The sequence below is a fragment of the Zonotrichia leucophrys genome, chromosome 1 (genome assembly GCF_028769735.1).
Source record: "Zonotrichia leucophrys gambelii isolate GWCS_2022_RI chromosome 1, RI_Zleu_2.0, whole genome shotgun sequence".
Lineage (NCBI taxonomy): Eukaryota > Metazoa > Chordata > Aves > Passeriformes > Passerellidae > Zonotrichia > Zonotrichia leucophrys.
In genome coordinates this window covers 51,325,919-51,350,093 of record NC_088169.1, presented here as the reverse complement: position 1 = coordinate 51,350,093, position 24,175 = coordinate 51,325,919, and the positions used below count along the sequence as shown (strand labels likewise).

The 24,175-nt window shown below is 44.1% G+C and overlaps 1 protein-coding gene across 3 annotated transcripts; it reads left to right on the top strand.

Annotated features, from left to right (window-relative positions):
- Window positions 1-2,162: 2,162 nt before the first annotated feature.
- Window positions 2,163-21,045, top strand: KLF5 (KLF transcription factor 5). 3 transcript variants are annotated; one of them, XM_064713423.1, is made up of 4 exons: window positions 2,163-2,494; window positions 4,349-5,234; window positions 6,325-6,384; window positions 7,042-8,014. In XM_064713423.1, exons 1-4 carry the CDS (start codon window positions 2,270-2,272, stop codon window positions 7,230-7,232), a joined length of 1,362 nt encoding a protein of 453 aa, XP_064569493.1. In that variant the 5' UTR covers window positions 2,163-2,269; the 3' UTR covers window positions 7,233-8,014. The 3 variants fall into 3 exon arrangements, with proteins under 3 accessions (XP_064569493.1, XP_064569504.1, XP_064569511.1); XM_064713434.1 differs by lacking the exon at window positions 7,042-8,014 and adding an exon at window positions 19,152-21,045 and having other exon boundaries at window positions 2,166-2,494; XM_064713441.1 differs by lacking the exon at window positions 7,042-8,014 and adding an exon at window positions 10,648-11,041 and having other exon boundaries at window positions 2,166-2,494.
- Window positions 21,046-24,175: the final 3,130 nt, after the last annotated feature.

Genomic DNA, 24,175 nt, shown 5'->3' with positions numbered 1-24,175 from the left:
ACATACACCATCAGTAGCACAAAAAACATGGTGACGAGATTGGATTTATTCATCTGCAGTTCAGACCTAATTACATCCTCTCTAAAAAATTTAAAACACATTCAGAGATGCTTCTGAAAATGTTTATACACAGAGCTTTAGTCTGCGATACCATTCTAATTAACCTGCCAAAGCTTCTGCCAGGGCAGGCCCTTTATAAATGCACATATATAAAACAAAGCAAAACAAACAAAAATAATACAAACAAACAAAACTTTTGAAATTACCTGTTTATCATTCACTTAATCAGACGGAGAGAAAACATGCAAATTAGGTACGCAAGTCTTAGAAACATTTCATTTACTACAGCCACAGGATTAATACAAATGTCTGAAAGTTACCAGGACATGCACAACGTCGGACACTGCCGTGTCCTACGTTGTGCCTGATCTGTAAGAATTTGTTTCCAGACAGCAAAGTGTAGTATTGCTAGTTTTGCACTTTTAAAGCTGTTAGAGAGCAGTTTATATTAAACTTGTCCTTTCAGATGGTCAAAAACATAGTTTGAAGCCTAACAGGTTTGGCATAAGGGACAAGTCAGGTATTCAAAAAGCACAGTTTGAAGTTTAACCTTAAACTGGGGTTATGTGAAGGGCATTCACAAAAAACAAGACATGATTTTAAAATCTGATGGTTGAAACACTTGTTCCTAGGCTTGAGTGGGGAGCGAAATGCCAGCCATGAGTCTTCAGTCAAGTTGTATATTGCCTAAACGGGAATACGTGTTGGTGTCGGATGGAAATGAGCCCGCACGGCTTTAAATGCGGCGCTGACGGGAGCAGCCGGATCTACGTTGGTAATAACAAGCATCAAGAGGCTACATATTGCTAAACAGACAGTTCGTGAAAAGAAATGTTATGCTGAACTCTTCCCTTGTTCTGTAATTAGCTTTCTGCATGCAGGCTCTGAGACATCCTACTCGCTGCGGACTGGGCGGCAAAGGGGAGGAGTGCCAGGCTGACCAGAAAAAAATATGCTTTTTTTACGTTTTAAAAAAGAACCTTGTCTGTAAATGATAGGGGATAAAGACGGGGAGGGGGAGGTTGCCAACATTTCTGTGGATTCCCAGACTCCCTCCCTGCAAACCGAAGGCGCAGACCTGACAGGGCTGGGAGAAAGGTGGAAAGTTTGTGCTTTTTTCCAAAGCTCCACTACATGTTGTACTTTTCCCATACGACGTGAGCCGGTCGGTGTCGCACGAAAGGACAGCGTCCCTCCTTTTTCTGCTTCAGCGAAACATGCGGCAGCTTAGCTCACCGTCCTGTGTCTACGGGGAAATACGCTTTGCGCCGAAACCACACCTCAAAACAAGTAAATAGAAACTTGCCTCATTTTGGTGGGGGGAGGAGGGGGGGAAAGAGAAGGTTCAATCGTCTCTATCTCTTTTCCTCTACCGGTCTTCCTCGTCCTCTGCGCTATTTCTCTAAAATGCTGGAAAACTTCATTTTCACAGCGTACGGGGTGGGGAGGGGGCGGGTGGATGTGTACTGCCGGGCTGATAATTATTAGCAGCAGGTTTCGAGTACGAGTTGCCTTCAGGACAAAAAATAATAAATCTGAACGACTGCCTTTAAAACCCTTTTGAAGATGAAAGGTAGGACAAGACAGTTGTTTTAAAGTGCCCACATTAGCAGCGCTTCTTTACAAGACTATAAATAATAGTAAAAGCACGAGAGAAGCCCCGGCGGAGCGCCGCACTTGCTGAAAACCCGCTCCCACTGCGGGACGAGCGCAGCGCCGGCAGCTCCTTTCCGGGGACTGCGCCGGGCACCGCTCCCGGCTGCTGCCCGGGCGGTTCCGCCCTGCCGAGCCGGCACCGGGATCGGGATCGGGATCGCCACCGGCACCGGCACCGCTCCGCCATCAGCGCCGCAGCGGGGCAGGGCCGAGGCGGGCCGGGCCGGGCCGGACCGGGCGGCGGGGAGGAGCTGCCCGCGCTCCCCGTAGGCAGGGCGGGCGGCAGGGCCGGCCCCCAATCCGGGCTGGGTGGGGTATAGGGGGGGCCGGGGGTGGAGTAGGGTGAAATAGAGGCGGGCGTGTGTCACCGGGTAGATACGCGCGGCCAGGTACAGGCGGAGGCACTGACGCTAGCGGAGTGGATGCGCTCTGGGCTGGTGCTCCTGGGCAGTGAGCGCAGAGCAGCAGCCGCCGCCCGCCCGGAGCCGCCCGCGGGTCCCTCGCCCTGCGCCGGGGCGGGCAGCCCGTCCGCGCCGCGCCCGCCGCCAGCCCCATGGCCACCAGGGTGCTGACCATGACCGCCCGCCTGGGGCCCGTGCCGCAGCCCGACGAGCCGGTGTTCGCGCAGCTGAAGCCCGTGCTGGGGGCCCGGGAGGCAGTGATCTTCCCCGGAGAGGACCTGAAGCAGCAGCAGCAGCCGCCGCCGCCTCAGCAGCAGCAGCAGCAGCAGCACCCCGGGGGCGGCGGCGCGAACCTGCCGGCGGAGGAGATGGTGCAGGTAGGCAGGAGCAGCGCTCACGGCCGCCGGTGGGCACTCGGTGCTGCCCGCGCAGCCCCGGAGCCGCGCCCCGGCCGGAGCGGCCGCAGCGGGGCGGGCGGGACTGGGTGGGGCCGGGCCGTGGGGCGAGGGCGGCGGGCACCCAACTGCGGGGCCGTGGTGGCAGCGTGTGTGTCTGTGTGTGAGTATGTGTGTGTATGTGTATGGGTTCGTGTGTATGTGCGGGGGAGCGGCCACGCCGCCCATCCCGCCCGTGCGGAGCGGGAGCGCTCCCGTGTTCCCGCCGGCGGAGCGCGGCCAGGCGGCCGGGGCCGTCCCGGCGAGGCGGGGGGAGCCGGGCTGCCCCCGTCAGTGTGTTGAAAGCTACAGCTGCTGCCTTCGCACTTGCCCGGCGGCAGAATTAGAGCGGCCGCCTGTCCTCCTCGCCCACGCAAGGAGTCATGTTCGGGGGGCGGGGGGGGGAGAGCACACGACTCGCTGGTAACGGGGACTTCCCAGGACTTGGTGCCTGTCCCAGGAGGCCGCCTGGGAGCGGATCCGCAGGCAAACAGCTGGAGGAGCTAAAAGCGGGAAGGTGCCGACCGCAGCCGGGCTCCAGCCCGCGGACGGTGCCCGTTCCAGGGGCGGCTCCCCGCGCCCTGCGAGGCACCGGCGTTGCCCCGGTCGGCGGAGGGGGAGCCCCGGTGCCGGGCAGCGCTCTGCCGGGCGCTGCCTTTCGGTGGTGTCTTCCCTAAGGAGTAAATAAGTCCCCGTCTTCAAAGCGAGCTGCCCTCGACTCGTAAACAAGAGCTGGAAAAAGTAGCCTGGCATGTCGGGGCAGATCCAGATCAAAGGGACGGGAAGGCGGCTGTGTTTGTTTGTGGTGTTTACCGGGGGTCTTTGAAGAAAGGTCCTAAAATCCACTTTCGGGCTGAACAGAGTTGCTGTTTGTCAGCTGCTTTCGCTTGCGGGGTGCTAAACGGGTCTGGTATGAGCGCTCTCTTGACAGGGCAGGGGGGAATGTAGCATTTGCCCACTGAAGACTGCATGGTAAATGTTTTGCCGATGACTGTACACCAGTAATGTATAGGGCTCCAGCCACCCACGGATTCCCTCGCACTACCGTGCTAAGAGGGTGATTTTCCCGTAATTAAAGAGCTCTCCGAGAACCGAGGCATGGATAGGGACATGTTTATCACACTATTAGACAATTACACACTGCATAGATTATTACTGGTTTAAGTGTAGTCCTGGAGACACTTTACACAAAGAATACTCTTATGTAGTCAACCCGTCTCCTTTTTATTCGATATTATTAGTAACTTTACACTTCGGTGTTCTATTTCTAATTAATTCCCATTCTTCTAGGGATGAAAATCATGGAAGTATGTTATATACATATAAACATTATTTGAAGTATTAGTATTCAGATAGTCAGCTGAGGATGTGGCTTTTACAGTTAGCATTTCAAAGAGGAGCGGGTGAAACAGATAGGCAGTCACCCTGCTCGGCAGTGAATTCCAGAGCAGAAGATCTGCAGATTAGGCACAGCGCCTGTCACTTCTGCGCCTCGCACTGTCTTTTAGGCATAAAAGATGAAAAGTTTGTGTATGCTGAAACATCAGATCTGTCTCAATGTGTGAACGCTTTGTACCGTGACTTTATCTCCTTGTCCTTGATGATGTTGATCAGTGTGCTGATTGTAAAATCAAGCAGGTTTTCATTAGTGTGAGCATTCATAACTTCCTCTGTAGGTGTCTTGCGGCTGGATGAACAGTATTGCCTTTTATTTGTAAAGCCTCACATGACTTGGATGCCATCATCTTTTTAGCTGGTAACAAATCATGTGGATTATGGTCTGTTTTGTCTTTGTAGACGAGATGTGAGATGGAGAAATACCTGGCACCTCAGCTCCCGCCCGTTCCCGTCATCCCTGAGCATAAGAAATACAGAAGAGACAGTGCCTCAGTTGTAGACCAGTTTTTCACCGACAGCGAAGGGTTGCCTTACAGCATCAACATGAACGTCTTCCTGCCCGACATCAGCCACCTGAGAACTGGCTTGTACAAATCTCAGCGACCCTGTGTAACCCACATCAAGACAGAGCCGTCTTCAGTCACCATCTTCAGTCACCAGAACGAAACTACTGCCACTGCCCCTGCCCCTGCTCCCACTCAGGCCCTCCCAGAATTTACCAGCATCTTCAGCTCCCACCAAACCCCTGACGTGAACAACATTTTCATCAAGCAGGAGCTTCCTACTCCCGATGTGCATCTTTCCATCACTCCCCAGCAAGGCCAGTTGTATCAGCTCTTGAGCTCGCCGGATTTAGACATGCCCAGCGCCGCTCCCCAGGCGGCCGTGATGGACTCCCTCAGCAGTGTCTCCATGCCCTCAGCCATGGCGGGCCTTAACACGCTCTCCTCGGCTGTTCCACAGACTGCAATGAAACAGTTCCAGGGCATCCCCCCCTGCACCTACACAATGCCAAACCAGTTTCTGCAGCAGCAGCAGGCCACTTACTTCCCTCCTTCACCCCCAAGCTCAGAGCCTGGAAGCCCAGACAGACAAGCAGAGATGCTGCAGAATTTAACCCCTCCTCCGTCATACGCCGCAACTATAGCTTCCAAGCTGGCGATTCACAACCCGAATCTACCAGCAACTCTGCCCATAACCCCCCAGAACATCCAACCTGTCAGATACAACAGGAGAAGTAACCCAGATTTGGAGAAAAGACGTATCCACTACTGTGACTACCCAGGTAAGCAATCTGTACCAGAAAATCCCAGCTCTTGCAAACAAATTTTAAAAAAGTGTGAATAATAATGGATGAGGTACAAGTGGTTTTCTTTAGCTGTGGTCTACACCTAGGGAGAACCAAATAGTTCTTTGTTTCTTTAGTAGAATGTGTCTTCATTGTTATTTTCAGTGGAAGACTCTCTCATTCATTAAATAATTGGTATTCATGTCATTTGTCATTCTCTTGAGCTCATTTTACCATGTTACAAAATAGAGACTCCGTAGAAAATAAAAAAATAAAAATTTTGGGCTCTGCTAGTGCAAATCAGTGGGACTGCCCAGTATTCATGATGGAGCAGAGGCCCACTTTGTCTAGTGCAGTACAGCTCTCTGAATTTTCTGGCACTGCAAGAGTAATTTCAGCTCTCAATAGCCAAGGCCACAGCCATTCTTCCCTGTTGTGAACAGGAGATTCAACTGCCCTCATAAATCCATTAAAACCATCTCTGAAAATCGTCTGCAGAGGAATTGCCTTCTGCACTGGAGGGGAAGAGGGATCTGACTGGAAGGTGTGCTGCCGTGTACGTGATCCCAGACACAGGGCGTGCACGCCTGCTGTGAGCGCAGAGGGAAATTGCTGCTCCCCCTTTGCCAGCTCTGGCTGCCATGTCACCCATTCCGTGTGCCTTACAGTAAATGCCCAGTGAAGGAGTTGTGTTGAGCCCTGGGTGACAATGACACGGCTTGATCAGGTCCTCTTGGAAATTAAAAAAAAAAAATCAAATAATCCCCCCCTGCTAAGTTGTTGACTTACATAGCAGGTGTTGCTGTATAGATTGTAGCAGCCATTGGCCTATATACTACATTACAAAGCAGTAAGTCGACCAGAAACATACATGTTTTTCTCTTTTCTGTGTCAAGCAACATATCTCTAGGAGCATTCTATATAGAATTTTGCTTCTAAATGGCCACAATTACGCCAAAAAGTAGTAAACTTAAATGTGTCCAGATAGTAACCCAGCACTGAATGAGGAAGTTTAAACATAGTGTGGAGTGTTTTCTCCCTACTGAAGCCTCTTTGCTTTTTTGTTGTGTTTTTTTTTTTTGTTTAGGCTGCACAAAAGTTTATACAAAGTCTTCTCACTTAAAAGCGCACCTGAGGACTCACACAGGTATGTATGCACTCGCTCTCTCGCTGTCTCTCGTCCGTCCGTGGCTGACGCGGTTTCTGACAAAGCAGGCACGCTGGGTCTGCCAGCTTCTCCCTGCTTTCTCTGGGGTGGTGTGGACAGACTGGCAGCTGCAAAATACTTGAGGATTGGTCAGTGAGAAGTAAAATTTGTTTTATTAATGCAGTTTTGTTAAACCTCAGTGGAACTCAAAATAGCTGACAACGAGGTAGATGGAAACTTACCTTTTCAGTCTAAAATGCCATTGAAGTGTTAAAAAAAAAAAAAGCTTTTTTCCTCCCTGACTAGTGAATTAAACGTAGTAAAGACGTTCTACTTTTGAAGATGTATCTGAGTAGATAGAATTTTCTGGCTTGGGCTTTCTTTCTGAACTTTTAGGATTATTTAATCTTAGAATTTTTCACAAATGTCATGAAAACTCCGAAGGTGTGTCCATTTACTTTGTACTTGGCATTAAGTGGGCTTTATTATTTTTATGAAAGACAAGTGGTTCTCCATGTTTATTTTTTTTTAGAAAAGGACCTAACTTCAATGTTTTAAATTTTTCATTTTGTTGGGAAAAGACATCAAAATGAAGAAAATTAAAAGTGTCAGTGTGTCACAGTTGTTTTTTGTACCCTTATCAAACTCTGCTTGCAGCTACAGAGGCCGCCCCTGTTCCTGGACCCGCGAGGAGCAGAGCTGGGGACGGTGTTGGTTGTGTGGGTGCAGGAGCTGGGAATGCTGAGGACAGTGGCTGGGAGGTGGAACTGCCCCAGATGCTCTTCCCAAGCGTTCACCTGCTGAGGCAGGGGGGAGAAGGAGAGAGGGAGGGAAGGAAAAACACATAGCTCACCACCAGCACGCCTGAAACTGTTAAGGACAGTTCTTTGCTGGGATCTTGGTACAGAACCACTCATGCTAAATTGGTGAAAAGCACATGACTGATTTTGTAAAGAAATTAAATGAAAGGACTGTGACTCCTGTTTTTAGAAGTGAGTGTGAACCCTGGTTCTTTTATGCATGGGTTTAGAATCAGAGCAAAACCTGAGTCACAGTCCAAGCAACTTTGTTATTGAAGCGGACTGTGCCATTCAAGGAGTGAGTTTTCACCTAAGCTTAAATCAAAACTTGTCCGCAGCTATGGTCTAACAAAATGTTTCACTATCTCTATGGAAACAAGGCCTTCTGTTCAGCAACTATTATAAATGGATTGTTAGATTGTTGTAAAGAAGTTGAGTATGTCCATGCTAAGTTTTACTAAGGAAATCTTGTTTTCAGAAATGAAAGTTACCTGTGTTGTACAGTGAAAAATTAAAAGCACGTGTTGAAAATTATTGTTTTGCATTAGTGACAGGCTAAGCACCAACGCTGTTAAAAGTATTCTTAATATATAATCACTTGCTAGTAGCAAGTTTAGTAAGAAAGGAATATTTTCATGAGGCTGTAAATCTGAGTAATATCATAGAATCCCAGTTTAATAAATAATTGTAAATTTAAGTGTATGATTTCCACTTGCGCACTTCAGCCAGGAACTAAATACCAGTTTTAAATATCTTGATTGCTATTATAAAATAACTAGGAAGAGAGATAAAAGCAAAGCTGTAGTCTAAACATTAACACTACATGGCCAGCATTTGAAATGAATGCTTTTCCTTTTTTAAATCCATTTCTATCTTTTTCTGTACCTTGAGTGGTAATGACTTCAGGGTTTACAAAGTTAGTTCTTGTATGCATAGAAATACATACCTCATGGCTAGCATATATTGCTTAGGGTCACTAATGTTTATTGTTGCCTTCACTTTTTTACCTAGAAATGTGGATAAAACGTGCAAAGGTCAGAGGAGCTGATGTATTCATGGAAACAAGAATGTTGTTTTAGATAAAAATCTAGTGAACTTAAGCAGGTCTGTAATACAAAGGGTCTTCTGGGGAGGTGAATGAAGGGATAAACTGTCTAAAGCGTGCATTACATGCAAGAATGTGAGTCCGTATCCTGTTACCTGCAGTATTTCAGAGTTTGGATTAGTTTAACTCTCCTGAATATTCACTTCATACTTGAAGATTTCCAGCAGTGATTCTGATCTCTGTGTTAACATACGATTGAAGTGTGTTTCAAGAGCCAGATCTCTGACTTAATGTTTGATCGATTAAGGAATGCTAAAGTAAAGGGGTGCAAACTCAGGGAAATCTGTGGAGTTGCTCAGCCTTCCCCAGGACTGCAGGGGAATCTTGCTATTGATCTCTGCAGGGATCGATGCCGAGGGCTAAATTAGGGGATGTGTATCCCATCCCCCCAGAACTGTGAATTCATACAGCACTAATAAGTTTTGATTTTTCAGTTTTAAAACATTTTTGAAGGACTTTGTGTGAAGCTTTTACCTTCAAAGTCTAAAGCAAATGTCACGTAAGCCGTTTTAATAAAGTTGTGTGTGATATTCTTTCAAATCCCTTCAGGGATAGCAGACCTGTTTATCTGGCTAAACCCGTTCTTTAGTAATCATGGACCACTGAAGTTGTTCTCTCCTTATTCTTAGTTTCTTAACAATACCTTTTAAAATTGGCTGCAGTCTCTCTCTCATCCCAACCAGTCCCCGCCCTTCTCAGCAATCTGTCATCTTAAAATAAAAGAGCCTGCAGCAAAGTTTGTCTGCCATTAAAAGTCAAGACAGACCTCATGGTTTTCCTTTTGTATTGGAAAAATCTCAACCTTTTCACAGTATTTATTTAGCAGCTTTTCTCTTCTGAAAGGCTTTCCCTGGGTTTAGTAGATGATCTTTGAGAACAAACCTAAGGGAAATGTTACTTTTAATGTAGGCTGTAGTATATTTTTTCTTAGTTCAGATATGAACATACTGTCAGATTTTATAAATTACCTCTAAAAAAAACTATAGGGAATGGGCAAGAGAAAAATCCCATATCTTTTTCTTCTTAGGTGTTCCCCAGCTGTTTACCTTACACCAGGTCAGGTGGTATAAAGTGATATAGTTATGCTGATTTAGTGTAGTAACACTGGACTCCTGCTGTTGATCGGGAATCCAGTATTCCTGCTAAGAGCCGAGATAGGGTTATGTATTTGTACTGGTTGCTGAAGCAGACACACATTTTTCTTTCCCAGTATAATGCTTTACCATTTGTTCACGATGAAATAAATTTTAGTTGGTAAACTGGCAACCCCAAAACAGAGTATGAACAAAAGTTTGAGTGTTGAAAAGATACAGAACATTGTTCGTCCATTTCCATGCAGTTCTGGAGCAGGTGTGTGGTACATTTTAATACCTTAAAAAACTTCAATATGATACCTGAATTTGATGTTTGTTACTTCTGAAACAGGTTAAATGGTACTCAGTATTTTAAAGTACTTATTAGAACATCTTTCAAAACAGGTGGAATTTTTGACCTTTTGAAGCAGATGGTTTCTTTTAAAATAATGTTACCTGTTTGTCATGCAACAAGTTTTGTTTCGTACCCGGCATTGTGCAACTGCGGTATCTGATGTGTGAGGGGGTTGTGCATTTATCACAGACTGTTCGGCAGCAAAGCCACCTGAAAGCTCTGGCATAACAGCTCTATGTCCAAACTGAAACGTGTGCCAAATCTCTGGGAAAAGCAGTTATTTGCGTATTGCAGATAAACTTCATTCAGTTTTTCTGCCATGCGAGTATATGCACATATCCATATCACGTAATCATTTGGAAACACTGATCCTATAACGTATCCTTTTAGGTTTCTTTATGTGCCAAACGTTTGGATTGTGGATGTTGACTGTTGGCTGTGCAGGCACCTGGAGTCCCATGCCTGTACACTACCTGTAGTGCTGCAGAACAGCTGGCCACGGGGTCAGTGGGGAGGTTAATTATTTCTGTGAGCAGCTGCACACTTCAGAATTGTGTATGTTTTTAAGAGGAAAATCTGTGATTGTTTTGAACACATCGAGGCACGCGCATTGAGGACATTTTCCAGCTGCGTACTGGTTTTCCGTATACAGAGTCTTTGTACAGGCATGTTCTCTGATCACATGGTGGGCTTGCCATTAATAGTTTCTAGCATTAACTGCAGAACTATTTCATCTCTATCTATAGATCTAGCTTGTATTTGGTGATGGGAAGTGGAAGCCGAGATAACTCAAGAGAAATGGCATTTCCCTAATGAGATGCACTCAAAATACTTCCACTGTCCCTGGTTATTTCAAATGTTTATATAGGCACGGAACAGCTGCTGACTTGTGCGGTTTGTCAAGGTGTTAAACATTTTATTTTATTTTAGATCTCTGCCTCAATAGATCCAGAATTAGACCGATGGTGCATCAGGATTAGAACCAGTTGTAAGCAGTAGACTTCAGCTGTCCCTGGGACTTGGCGCTCTCAGTTCACCATACCTGTACAGGGACACTTGTTCAGGGTGCTGTCATTTCCCAGGAATTCAGGAAGGGAAGCCTGGTTCGGAAGGGAAGACAAGTAGTAGTTGGGCTCCTGCTGGAAGAAAAGCACAAATGAACTCAAATCACACCGAGACGTGGGTGCGGGATTCTGCTCACGGTGTGCAGATGAGGAATGGAGGCCCCAAAAGGCTCTGCCTTGCCCATGGTTGCAACCGTAGCAATTCTTACTCTGAAATCATGAAAACAGCAATTAAGTAATGCTTCTGTGCAGATCCAGCTTCTTTGACCTGTTAAATGGGTGAGTTGCATAGATTACATTTTAAGGAGCTGTCAGTAAATGCCATCATTGATAGAGACCATAAGGAAAAGTGGAAGAGAGTTAAAGAAAACTGTTGACAAAGTGCATTAAAGTGCAGTGTTGCTAGACACTGCTGAAGGGTATGTTATTATCTTTTATTTATGAATTCTGCTAAATCCATTAGTTGCCTGTGTGAGAAATGGAAGTACATTATTTTCCTGTGCAAACCACAGTTTAAGGGAAAATAATGCATTTTTTTCAAACACTTCATGAATGATCACAGGCCTTGGGAATAATTGATCTGGTTCTTTATCTGCAGTTATAAGCAGAATGCGAAGTGTTTGAATGTGTTGCTCAAAAGAGGTTGAAATGTTAGCAGCATAAAACTAAATTTTATTTAAATGTTACTGATCATTCTCACCGGTATCCACCCTAAAACTTCTATGAAGCAGGAATTAAATTCCAAGGTGTCAGGTGAGGGTATTCCAGTTAGATTTTAGATACTGGAAAGAAAAGCCTAATATTTTCTTTTTGATTAAAAGCCTAGAAAGTCCCTCTAAGCATGACAGCTTAAAAAAACTGTTGTTTCTGTCAATTGCTCCCTGAGAGGATTAAACTTCAGTTCCAGGATATTTGATTCTTGATAAGGAAACTGTTGACCTAAGAGACCAGCTTTAAATATAGTTCACTTTGAGGCCGCCCTACATAGGCTAATAGTCCCAAGATTCACAGCAATTGCCAGTGATTAAAACTTTCCATTATTTGATCAGACATTCCTTATTGTAATTAATTTCTGAGGCTTGACTGGGACAACTGACTCCCAGTTCCAGTCAGGGTAGCGTGTTGCTTGTTGTTTGTTAGATGACCTGCACCTCCCATTGGTGAAAGATTAGAAACATTTAAGTAATGTCCTAGTTTAGTCTGAGTATCTTGGTAGCAGCATTCCTGTCCTGTCAGGGTGCATTATTTATATTCAGAGATCTCTTAACAACTCTGATTAAGGACATATTAAAACCTTTGATTTTGGCGAGTGTACAGTGCTTTGCTTTGAGTTAAAGTACCTTTAATGTATTGCCTTTTTTTTCTTTTGCTGTATGTGTGCATACAGTAGATGGAGATCTGGAAGTTTAGAGTATGCGTTTAATAAATTTCACTCTAAGAGCGCTTCTTATCTGACTGTACAAAAGCCAGTGTTATTGGTGAAAGAGCTAAAGAGCAGTTCTTGTACCACCGGCATAGGTGTGGAAATGTATTCTTCAGCACAGGATGTGTAGACACAGCCGTGCACCCTAAATGGCATGGATTTCTTATAAACCTACTTAAAAAAATTCCTTTTCTCTGTGTTTGCGTATCTCCTTGAAGAGAGACCACCTCTGTTAAGACAAAATGTTATACCAGAAAGAAAATAAACCATTGCACAGGGCAGTTAAGATTCCCCACTAATCCTTGAACAGCATAAGACAACACTTAGCAAAATAAGTGTGCTTCTAGCCCTGGTGGGAGTGCTGAGAAGGTAATGCCTTCTGCACCTCTGCAGTCAGACAGTGAATTCCTTTGGCTGTCCTCTTTGATCACCAGTGAGTTATCTTTTATTCCTGTTCGTGCTTCATTTATCAGTGACCAGACTTTGTGCTGAGCTCAAAGCTCTCTGTTACAAAATTCCTTAAAATGCTGTTTCATTGTGAAGGAGTATTTAATAGTACCCCTTTAGCCACTGCTATAGCAGGCACGGACCTTATTGCGTTTAGAAGTGTGCTGCATATGCTGCTCATTCATACCATTTGTGGATGGTTGTTTCAAGGGCTACGTTTGTTTTGTCATGCACAGAATAAGCTGGATGTACCTGGCTTGCTATCAGTCCTCTCATCCATCCCCATCTTGGAAAACTGAGAATTTTAGTGCACTAAAGATCTTTTAAACATCTGAGGGATTAGTTATTTTGAAAATCCAGCTTTCTGTTCTTTCTCAAAAAAAAACCCCAAAACCAAACCTAGAAGCTGCTTTTAATGATGACTACAGCACTTAGCACTTAGTCAATAAGAGAAAGAAGATCTGATTTTAGGTAAATGTTGAGAGCAAAAAATTTCTGATTGCTCACAGACATACATCCCAGTAACCCAGTCAGAGTTTAAAACTATGGTGCTGTTAGCTAGGGAAACACTATTTCAGCAAACTAAAACAGAAAAAACATTTCATTTGTTCTTATTATTTCTAAAATTTGAGGGTGTAGCATCTCAGGAAATTACAAGAACTGATGTTAATGTGAAAAATTTGAAAACAAATGCACCAGAAATCTTTGAGACAACATAAATCTTTCTAATAATCTGTTTTAAAGCTGAACATGATACAGGTTATGCACATAACAGGTGCAGTTTTGATACAGAAACTTCTGCTTTGCCACAATTTTATCACACTTGCCCGAATATTTTTAAGGCCAACCGCTTGCTGCTAGAAATAGTTCCATAATAAGCACAAGTAATATTAAAATGATTGCAAGACTGGAGGGTGGGGGGGGGGGCTGTCTTTATACTTTTATACCCTTATGAGCTGTAATCAGGAGTTGTGATTTTTGGAGTCTCTGAAAAGTGTACTATTTGTTATTCCTTAAGGGAGCTCCAGACTCGCTGCTTTGACAGAAATCTCTGATAGGAAACAAGTGAAGTTGCAGGCATTGGCTGGTGTAATATCTGTATTTGGATTTCTGCATACCAATAGAGTTACTTAACTTTAGGTTTGAAAATCCAGCCCTTGCTGTTCACAACATTTTTTTTAAAGAAAGCTGTCCTGGCAGTGAATTGCCGAAATAAAAGAAGTAAAGTCATATGACTCTTTGATGAAATAAGGAAGCTTATTTTCTTGTTAATGGGGAGATTCATCAATAACGGAGTCTGTCAGTGACTTGTTTTTCCCAAGCAATTTTAAACAGAAACATGTTCTTGAGCAGAGGCTGCATGTTGAAGATAGAGGGTGTCTTCAAAATGACCATGTCTCCCCCCCACACTGGTGGCACTGTGCCTTACCCAAATGAGCGTGGCCACGAGGGTCACTGCCAGCGACTAGAATTAAACGTTAGGAAAGCCATTGGTGCGTTTTGACACAACTGAATCAGAAGATAAATTAAAGGGAGAAGAGGCAACACAGTATGTGTACTTTACTGGTCCAGACCACTCTCCTGTGGTATTGATAAGAAACCCGAGATCTGCTGGGGGAGATTTTATCTGTTGAAGTGGCTGGCTGGCGTAGCACGTTATATGTGGACATCTAAACGTCTTTCTGACATCCTGGTAATCTCACAGCATTATGAATAATTTTTTTATAACAAATAGACACTTTGGAAGCAAAATGGTCTCCTTTCAGGTTAAACTCCCTTATCTCTTGCTGCGTGCTTTCTTTAAAAGACTTTCCAATCTAAACATTAGGGCTTAAAATTTCTGTGCTCAAATACAAGTCTCATTCTTATGCTCTACAAATGTATGTTTTTTAAACTGGAGAATGGATGCATATTAAGAGCTCAAGAACTTAAAAATATATTTTGTGATGTATAAGCCTAGCAAAATATTTTAAACCATTGATACTGGAAGGAGGTTGTGCAGAAATCCAATTAAACTTATGAAATCCCTATCCTGTTGAAGTATAATTTAAAGGAAAGCAGTTCTGTTTCCCAGAAGTGCTGTGTATAATATTTCTGGCTTGGGAAGAAAGGGTTGGAGTGTGCTATTTGGCTGGAAATCGGTACCAGCTTCCTCCATGGTGTTTTAGTTGAACAGTGTTGACATTCTAACAAATCCCGTGGAAGCTCCCCTGAAGTGGAGGAGTTAGCTGTTTTCTTGCTTTTACAGTGAAATATCTGTTTGATACCATGGTCGTGTTCCAGTAACTGAGCTGTACAGCTCTCATGTTTGATGACCAGTGGCATTCTTGGTTTAACACCTTATAGAAGCCCTAAATTGCTGGAGGAAAACCAAATACTTCTGAAACTTTACAGCTACTGTATTTCGCACAATCATTAAAGTAAACAAATCTTACATTACTATGTAGCCAACGAAAACAGTGGATAAAGAGTTCAGTGTCCCTTGTTGTGTATACCTGTGTTTTTTTAAAAATAAGTCTTCAACGCAGATTTCTCTGACCTTCAAAGTCAGCACAGCAAAGAAGTCGGATCACTTCAGAAAAATGTGAGACTCTTTTCCGCTTGCTTGCAGGAACTTAAAACCAAATTCTTATTTCTGCTAAATGACAAAAAGCATGTGTATAGGTTGAGAGAGAGAAAACACTACCAGCTAGTTGTTCTTCTGCTTGCTCTAAAGGAGTGAAAATTAATCGCCACCTACTTTTTTTACCCCCCCCCCTTCCTCCTTGCCCAAAAGGAAAACATTTGAAATTGATTCAGTTCTTAAATAAAACTTTCCAACGGAAACTAGCATTGCAAACATAGATATTCAGTATTTTACCCCTAGGATTTATTCAAAATAATCCGGGCCTCTACACTGGCACTAAAAATATATTTTCCAGTTCTCACTGTTGGCCAAAGCAGGGGTTAAAAGCAGCGTTCTGGCTTTAATTTCCAGTACATAAAAGTAACACTATTAAAACAATCTGAGTAAGGCACCAGCTTGTTCCTGTGCTCATCCCCTGAGCAGTGCTTGGTTTAGCTCAGGTCTGCAGCAGTCTGCCAGCAAGGAGGAGTGGTGCTGTTCTGCATGGCACTGCCTGAGCTTTTCCCGGAGCAACGCTGGTGTCCAGGATGATTTGTGGCTGTGGCAGGCAGTGGTGTGCCCATGACAGCGTGGTGAGCTGCTAAACAGCGTCTCTGCAAAGTTGGGTGCCCTGGGGTTTGATGGGGGTCCTGGCATGGGGCTCAGCATTGCCTGCGGGGCTGTGGCACCCAGCAGGGCACAGGGATTGCCTGGGAGGCTGTGGCACCCAGCGGGACACAGGGATTGCCTGGGAGGCGGTGGCACCCAGGGGGGCTCAGGGATTGCCTGGGGGACTGTGGCACCCGGCGGGACACAGGGATTGCTTGGGGGACTGTGGCACCCGGCGGGACACAGGGATTTCCTGGGGGGCTGTGGCACCCGGCAGGGCACAAGGATTGCCTGGGAGGCTGTGGCACCCAGCGGGGCACAGGGATTGCTTGGGAGGCTGTGGCACCCAGCGGGGCACAGGGATTGATTGCCTGGGGGGCTGTGGCACCCAGCAGGGCACAGGGATTGCCTGGGAGGCGGTGGCACCCAGGGGGGCTCAGGGATTGCCTGGGGGGCTGTGGCACCCGGCGGGGCACAGGGATTGCCTGGGGGGCTGTGGCACCCAGCAGGGCACAGGGATTGCCTGGGAGGCTGTGGCACCCAACAGGGCACAGGGCTCACTGCTGCTCAGACTGCTGGCAGGCTGGCACTTCCTCTGTCAGGAGCCCTCACAACACCTGCTGACGCTGCTCGCGTGTTGGGAAAGGTTTTAACAGGGGACAGCTTTTTTTGTTGCTGTTTGGACTCTGACAGGGTCAGGTGTCACCTACACAGGACAGCTTTGAGGCTGCTTTTACAGTGCAGCATAGCCCAACACTCAGTGAAAGTTGTATTTCATACCTCCTCAGTGCCAGACTTGGAAACAGATCTTAATCTCCGGGTCCCCATTCCAGTCTGGTCTGGATATTCCTGGGCATTTGTTAACTAGTGCTGTTTTCCTGCTCTCTTTACCTTCCCTGTCATTCCTTGTATAATTCTGCAAAACACAAGAAGAAGTATTTGGATTAGATGGAGGCCTGACTGTATATGCTCTCCCTGGCCAGTGAGGGTGTCAGGCTCTGAGTGAAAAATTTTAAAGAAGAATTTAAAGGAAACAGGGAGAAAAGAAGAAAAAATGGAGGAAAATAAATAAATACACTGTCCCTAAATTAAGACATTTCAAATATAGGAGTAATACTTCTGTGTAACCTCTGTGTGTGCACATGTGCCTTAACACAAAGTGTTCAAAGATCATCTCCCTGTGCCTTTGGATCAGCAACACAGGTTTTTGCAGCCTCCATTGTTAACCAAATTAAAATACACTGAGGATCATCTATATAGTGCAAAAGATCCCTCACTGAATAGGGACCTTTCCTGTTGTTCTACTGTGAAGATCAAATTTGTTCTCAGCTGGATTCATTCGTGTTAGAAAAGCTTACACACCATGTTTGAATGAAATTTGTTTTTTAGCCTACACTATGTGTTGCACGGAGCAAAAGAGGACCCTATACGATAGATCATTCCCATCTTCAATCAGCATCAGAATTTACTCTGAGTAAATTCAGAGTTTACTCACAGTTAATTCAGCTGTGATAGAAATCTGTGATGATTTCTGTTCTGATTTGTGATGCACCAAATAATTACAAATTCTGTGAGAGGTGATGCCAGGCTCTTGTCTTCCCTAAGAAATGTTATGTTTCCACCATGACTTCAATAAATCCCAGTTGCTGTTGATGCAAAGAGATTGTTGGGTGGGTGGGTGGTTAGTTTTTCCTGAGAAGTTCTAGTTCTGGTTGTGACAACACCTGGCAGTACAAAGTCACATCCCCATTATGGGCAGAGGGTTCGTTCTGCATTCAGTAGTAGATGAAATCTTTCTAGCTGATCAGACAAAGCAGTAGAAACTCCCAGACAAAAGAAGTTTCATAATTTCATCTGCATGATAAACAAGTGCCTTTGAAGTAATGGTTTGGAGCTTCTCAGGTGGTGTTACCTGCATAACTGATGCAGAATAAGCACTCTGATTGCAGGATATCGGTCCCTCTCTTTCTTCCATGTGTGTGTGTGGTAGTGGAACAGGGAAAAGTAGGAGGCACTTCACTCTGCAGTAGGATTGAGCTGTCAGTGTAAAGGTTTGGGACCAGTGGGGATGTAGAAGATCTGTAAGATGGATTAGAAAGAAATGTTTGAAAAGCTCAGCTTTGGTCAGTTTCTGTTCCAAATGAAGCTACTGCCAAGTGCTTTGATATGCTCGGTTTTCTTTATGTTCTTGACAAACAAGTCAAATTAATACAAAATAATATAGATAGCAATTCACTCTCCCAACTCCAAGGTGTTTTTGTCAAACAACATCAAACATTAACCTTTTTATTTATATGAAGAACATTAACCTCTTTATTTATATGAAGCTTGCTTGTGTGGTGACATCATGCCCACACAAGCTCCTAGGCAGGTGTACATACCCGTGTAAAATTCTGATTTCACACAGAAGTCATCATGGCTTTGTGAATCCATATTTTCCCCATTTCAACAAACACCTGTAAATTGTAGGCATGCTTAAAATACTGTGTTTCTAGTTCTAAAATGGATGAACATGAACATTTCAGGTGCCTTGGCTGGTTGCTGCTGTAACACAGCAAGTTTTGAGATGCCATGTTCCTCCTGTGTCAGTATAGACTGCTGAAGACAAGAAGAACTTACATCTTAAAATATGGCTACTTAAGCACCTGATTAAAAACATTTTATTCTGAAAATGGGTGCTTTGAACTTGGAGGTGCTTTCTCCTATTTATAGCTAGCCCCAGGCAGGATACCACAAGTTTTTATTGCTTGTGACATTTTAGGAAATATTATCCCTGTTGTGTTTGTAGCACACTGTGCCCCTTTCTTCACACATCAGAAGCTCTTGAACAGATCTGCACACTGCGAAAAATCCTTATAGAAATCTTCTTTGCCATTTCAGACCTCTTAAAAAGGCACTGTGTAACTTGCCCATTTTTGAAAGGTGCAAGTTACAAACCGGTCTTGATCATCACACAAGACTGCTTTTTTTTCCCCCTACTCCCTCCCATACTGTGGTGAGTGTAAAGGAGCAGGTTTTGGTCCCATGCAGGCTTTCTAACTCTGCATTCCTGTACCGTAGCTCTCTCCAATTTGCACGTTTGAAAGTTTTGTACGTTTTAGTGAGGTATTAAATCCCATTTTCAAGAGCTGAAAAACCGAAGGGGCTGTTAGTTTGGGGCCTGATGCACAGAGCTGTGGACAACGAGGATATGTAATGGAAGAGCAGCGCCGTTCAGTGCGGCCTCAGGTCAGTTTTCTGCTGAGGGGTGGCAGCTGATGTTGCATTTCTGCCTGCTGTGTTCCAGGTGAGAAGCCCTACAAGTGCACGTGGGAGGGCTGCGACTGGCGGTTCGCGCGCTCCGACGAGCTGACGCGCCACTACAGGAAGCACACGGGGGCAAAGCCCTTCCAGTGCGCCGTCTGCAACCGCAGCTTCTCCCGCTCCGACCACCTGGCGCTCCACATGAAGCGGCATCAGAACTAGGAGCTGGACTGCTCGCGGAGGCTCCCCTGTATCTATGCAATTCCCTATTGACTCTCGACACACAGCTGAAATTAGCTGAATTTTTGAGTGTATCCACTTAAAAAAGAGATCTCAAAAAGAACTGGAAATGTATATTTTGTATATTTATGCTGAAAAAGGGAAGACACTGTATCACAATTGCCAGAGTGTTCAGTTGTTTGTTTGCTTTCATGATGTATATGGCTTTATTCAGCAGGTTTCATCTCTTTACAAGTATTATATCTCAACACATTGCAGCTTTATACTTTTTTTTTCCTCTTGCAGTGTTTTGACCAAAGCACTGTCATTATTGTGACAATGTTTAGTAAACAAATTAACGAGAGGATGCAGATGAATGCACACAGTGGAAAAGCCATGAACTGTAATCTGTCAGGTTTTTACTGGACATACTTAAGTACATGTGGGGTATTTTTTTTAATGTTAAGCCGTTCTGTGGATATAAAGTACATAGGAAAAGTCATAAACAGCCATAGAACAAAGCATTTTGTTCTGTGTGTTGCATGTTTGCTATGACAAAGATTTTGTAAATATGCAAATCAGCTTTTTAGGTTTAATACAAAAGTTTTCTAAGAAACATCTGAAAAAAGCAGTTGTTTTACATTTGATAACTTGGCACATTTATAAAAAAAGTTACTTAAATACCTCTCAAAATAGTACCAATTTAGTCAGATGTTTTGTACCTGTTAACTCAATGGTGTGCACTGAATATTCAAAGCAGGAGTTTGTTTTTCAAATTGCGTAAAAGGGCAAAACACAGAGAATGAACTGTAAAGTAAATGTTGGAAGCTGAAATAGCGGGGATAGTTAAAATGGACACAGAATGTTAAACCTCTTACCATAAGCTAAACTTAGTATCACTTTAAAAAGAAGGATTTAGGATGCAGTTTTCATACATAGACACATTAAGCTGGTTCAGCACCAGTATGATCTAGTTTCATGTGGATATTGGATGTAATTTACTACAAGGTAAAGGATACAGTAATTTTTTTTTAAATTACAGTGCAGTTTAGTTAATCCACTGTTCAGATTGACACACACAGGGAAAAATTTACTGCTTACAGAAGTAGCTGAAACTCTACAGAAGTCAATGAAATGGTGCCCTTTTATGCTAACAATGACTTTGATCCACCGTGCTCAGCCTTGAAATCATAGATGGAGGGCCAAAGATGAGGTTAGACCAGGTAGGATTTGGCCAGACAACAGGAGAAAACCAAACAAACCTAAGAAGTGTCTGAACTTCACAAGCCGTAATATTAAGCTGTCAACCAAAGGCTAAAATAGACAATCAAAATACCAAAAAAAAAAGGGTCTTGCAGGAAAACCTAGCTTTGTTAAAACTGTTGTTTGTCTTTATTTATTTGTGGTATATGATAGACTCTTCTTTTTTTAAGACAATTTTACGTATACTTGATAAATTATAGTTTTGTTTGTTATAGTTAGAAATGTTGCTCTCAATGTAAATAGTTGACAAACGATGTAAATAATTTTGTAAGGCTTCAAATGTTTATACGTGGAAACACATGCAGAAATTGGTTGCTGTTTTGCTTCTTTTGCCTCCCCCCTACCTTATTTTTGTATTGTGGTATTTCCTATGCAAATGATGGAGCAAACAGCTGTATAGTTGTAGAATGTTTTGAGAGAGAATGAAATCGTTTATATATAAAGACTTTTTTTTTTTTTTGCAAAATAAAACAAAGTGCCTAATGTGTGTGTGCGTGCATGTGCTTTCTCTAGCTCCTGACAATGAAAGTTCTGTGTTTTGCAGTAGAAGCTGGAAATCATGACAGTATTAAGTGAAGAGTGTCTATTCTACATAGAGACTGCCTCTTTGGAAAGTACCTGGCACTTCTGCACCCTGCCCTGATGGAAATTATACATGCGAAGGGATAAGGGTCGGTGCTTTTCTGCTATCTGAGCTTAAAAGGAAGTGACTGGTTGCCTGAAAACGGTTGTAGTTGTGCATCCACAGGAGCATGATTGGAAATGAAAGGTACCTGTTGGGTGTATAGAAGTATACACATTCCTTCACGTTTTCAAAATGGTTAAAATCTATTCACACTCATTGACAGTGTTGCCCAAAAGAAATTTCTCTCCAAAAGGTCCTTTCATGCCCTAGAAAGGCAGGAAGATCCCGCAGCAGCACTATGCAGTATCAGCACTGTGCCTGCCATATCAGTGTCTTCTTTTCGGTGTTTCTCCCTTGGAAGTGGAAGTACAGTTCACATGAAAAATTCAAGTGGTTGTGTTTGTTCATCTCTGGGGGTACATCTCTCTTGTTTCCTCCAGGCTTCAAGGGAAAAGGCATGCTGGGCTTTTTAAAATCAATTTATCTTAAAACCAATGAAAGAGTAAGTTTAAATGTAGGTTTTTAGCAAACATTAATATTCAAACCAATCCTTTATTCAAAATACCATTATTATCTCATAAGCTCTGATTCCTAAATAATTTCTTGAAATTCTATGCTCTTTCCTTGCAATCAAACTTTGATTTTTCTTCAATTGATTTTTCTCTCTTAATTGTTGTCTTCCACATGTCATCTAATCCCTCCTTTTACAAAATAGTTAGGATGGCATTAACCAAGTTAGTGAAGACCCAGTTAACTGCTAAGAAATTCTCCCTGCATCTCACCTAACTTTGCAACTACAAAAGTCAGCAGAGCAATGTTTTGGAGCATAGGGAGAGAGAGCTCCCAGAAGCGTTGCTGTGCCAGTACCCTTTCCTGGTCCAGCCATTAGAAAGACACCCAAGTTTCTTTCAGGCATTTCTGCTTGGAGAAGAAGCTGGAAATGAATTGGGCAATTGTCCATGTCACTGGGAAAGAGCTTCTAGATCTTATTTTGCTAAGTACCAGCGGCAATGAGGGCATTGGGATTGGCAAGCTCCTCTGTTTAGCCCCTGGTCTGAGCTGGACTGCTGGTGGGTTTGGTGGCCCCTGTCTCCTCTTTGCTGAGTTTTGTCTCAAGTCAGTGGATGATGGCAGCACTCACTCCTCTGTTTTCCAAGACTTTTCACAATGAAAGCCCACTGATTGCATGGTTTCAGCCTCCAACATTGCCTCATAGTTCTTTTAGATGTTTCTATTGCTCAGCTACCTGGTTGCATAAACCAGCCTAATGGCTTCATATTAATCTTGAATGAAAGGCCATAATTAGGCCTGTCTACTTCAGCAGCATTTAACCTAATGCAAACAGAGAGAGAGAGAACAGACCCATGAACAAGAATGTTACAAAACATAAAGTAGAGGGGCTTTCTTTTCTGGCAAGCACTACAGCTGCAGAGCACAGTATTAATAAAGGAGTTCAACAGCTGCCTGGTCTGAAAACCTGCAAGGAAAGAAAAGCACTGTTACCATAGCCCCTGCTCAGTTCCTTTGCAGCAGTTGGCACAGAGTCCCCCAAGGTACCGAGGCCACCCTCATGTTCAACTCTCCAATTACCCTTCAGAACCCGAATTATCATTCCATGCAAAGAGAGAAAATCCAGTGGGCCTACTGGTTTTTCTGGCGGCCACATGAGCAACTCATCCTCCACCTCGCTGGGTGCTGAGTCTCTTCCCATGGTTTTCAATGTGACCTGACAGCCTGATCAGAAGTGTCTCTGCCCACTTGGGAACCTCGTTACCTTCATCACCCAGGATCCTTGCACGGATCCTTGTTTTAATCGGTGGGTAATGAGGCTCTGTCACGCTCTGCAGCTACCATAGTGGTGTTGCTATTGACCTTCATGAGGAGTCCAGCTCAACAACTTGCTATTAGCCAAAAGAATGTGGTTGATTACTCATGTACTGAATAATGTATCCTGGCACTTTGAGTGTGTTAGGACAGAGGGAATTTATTGGCCACTGTAAGTAGCAGAAGCAGCCCAATGGATATGCTTTTAATAAAGCAACTGGTGTACTTTGCTTGTGTTTACTTATTCCTCTTCCCCTGCACTGCTAACCGTAAGGTTGTTGTTGTCATCTACAATGTATCCAGCACCCTCACCAATGCTGCTTGTTTGGGATTTGGGATTTGAGCACACTCAGGCCGCTGGAAAACCCATGGAGACCAGGCAGAGCCCAGTCTGTCTACAACAAAGGCCAGTTCATGGCAAATGGAGAGCACCTTTGTTCACCAGATTCCTTTGATGTTGGTATTGTCCTTGCTAAAAGTAGTTGCTGTTTATATATAAATATGAATATAAATATATATTGGGGTGTGTGTGGGCACATTCATTTGCACATTCATTTCAGTTCTGAATCCTGGAAAGTACTTGCTCTTGGTGACCTGTCACAGCAGCAAGCTCCACAGGTTAGCTGAGGAGAAAACGAATGCTCCATGTCCACTCCAAATATCCAAGCAGCTGGGGAAATTTAAAACTCTGTGTTCCCTGTTATGTGTACTGCACTGAGAAATTATGAATTTCTGTTTCCAAGGAGTAGATAATTTCTTTATTTTGTAGTCTCCTAAATGAGGGGAGGGGGGAGGGAGGGAGATATGGGGAGAGGGGAGGGTGGTTATATTACAAGACGAAGTGAATTCACACTGAAAAAGAAAGTAACTTCAGCCAGGCAGGTTAGAAATGTGAGTTATTTCTGCAGGAGGACCTGTTTGGGTGGCGGTAGACAGCATTCTGAAGTGAGGTCTCAAGGATGTCTTGTTAAAGTAGGCTTACTTTCTCCACTTTTCCTTCTCAGTCTCCGCCCTATTCTGTTTCTGCTGCCCATCAGTCTCAGGCTTAATTCCTATTTCCAATTGCTCCTATAGCTCCAGCTCCTGCTATTGTTCCTTCCCACCCAGCTGGGCAGCTGTGGTGAGGGGTTTGGGCC

Coding starts and splice junctions, on each gene's coding strand:
- KLF5 (XM_064713423.1), top strand. CDS start 2,270: ATGGCCACCAGGGTGCTGACCATGACCGCCCGCCTGGGGCCCGTGCCG. Junction 2,495..4,348: donor CGGCGGAGGAGATGGTGCAG/GTAGGCAGGAGC, acceptor TTGTCTTTGTAG/ACGAGATGTGAGATGGAGAA. Junction 5,235..6,324: donor CCACTACTGTGACTACCCAG/GTAAGCAATCTG, acceptor TTTTTTGTTTAG/GCTGCACAAAAGTTTATACA.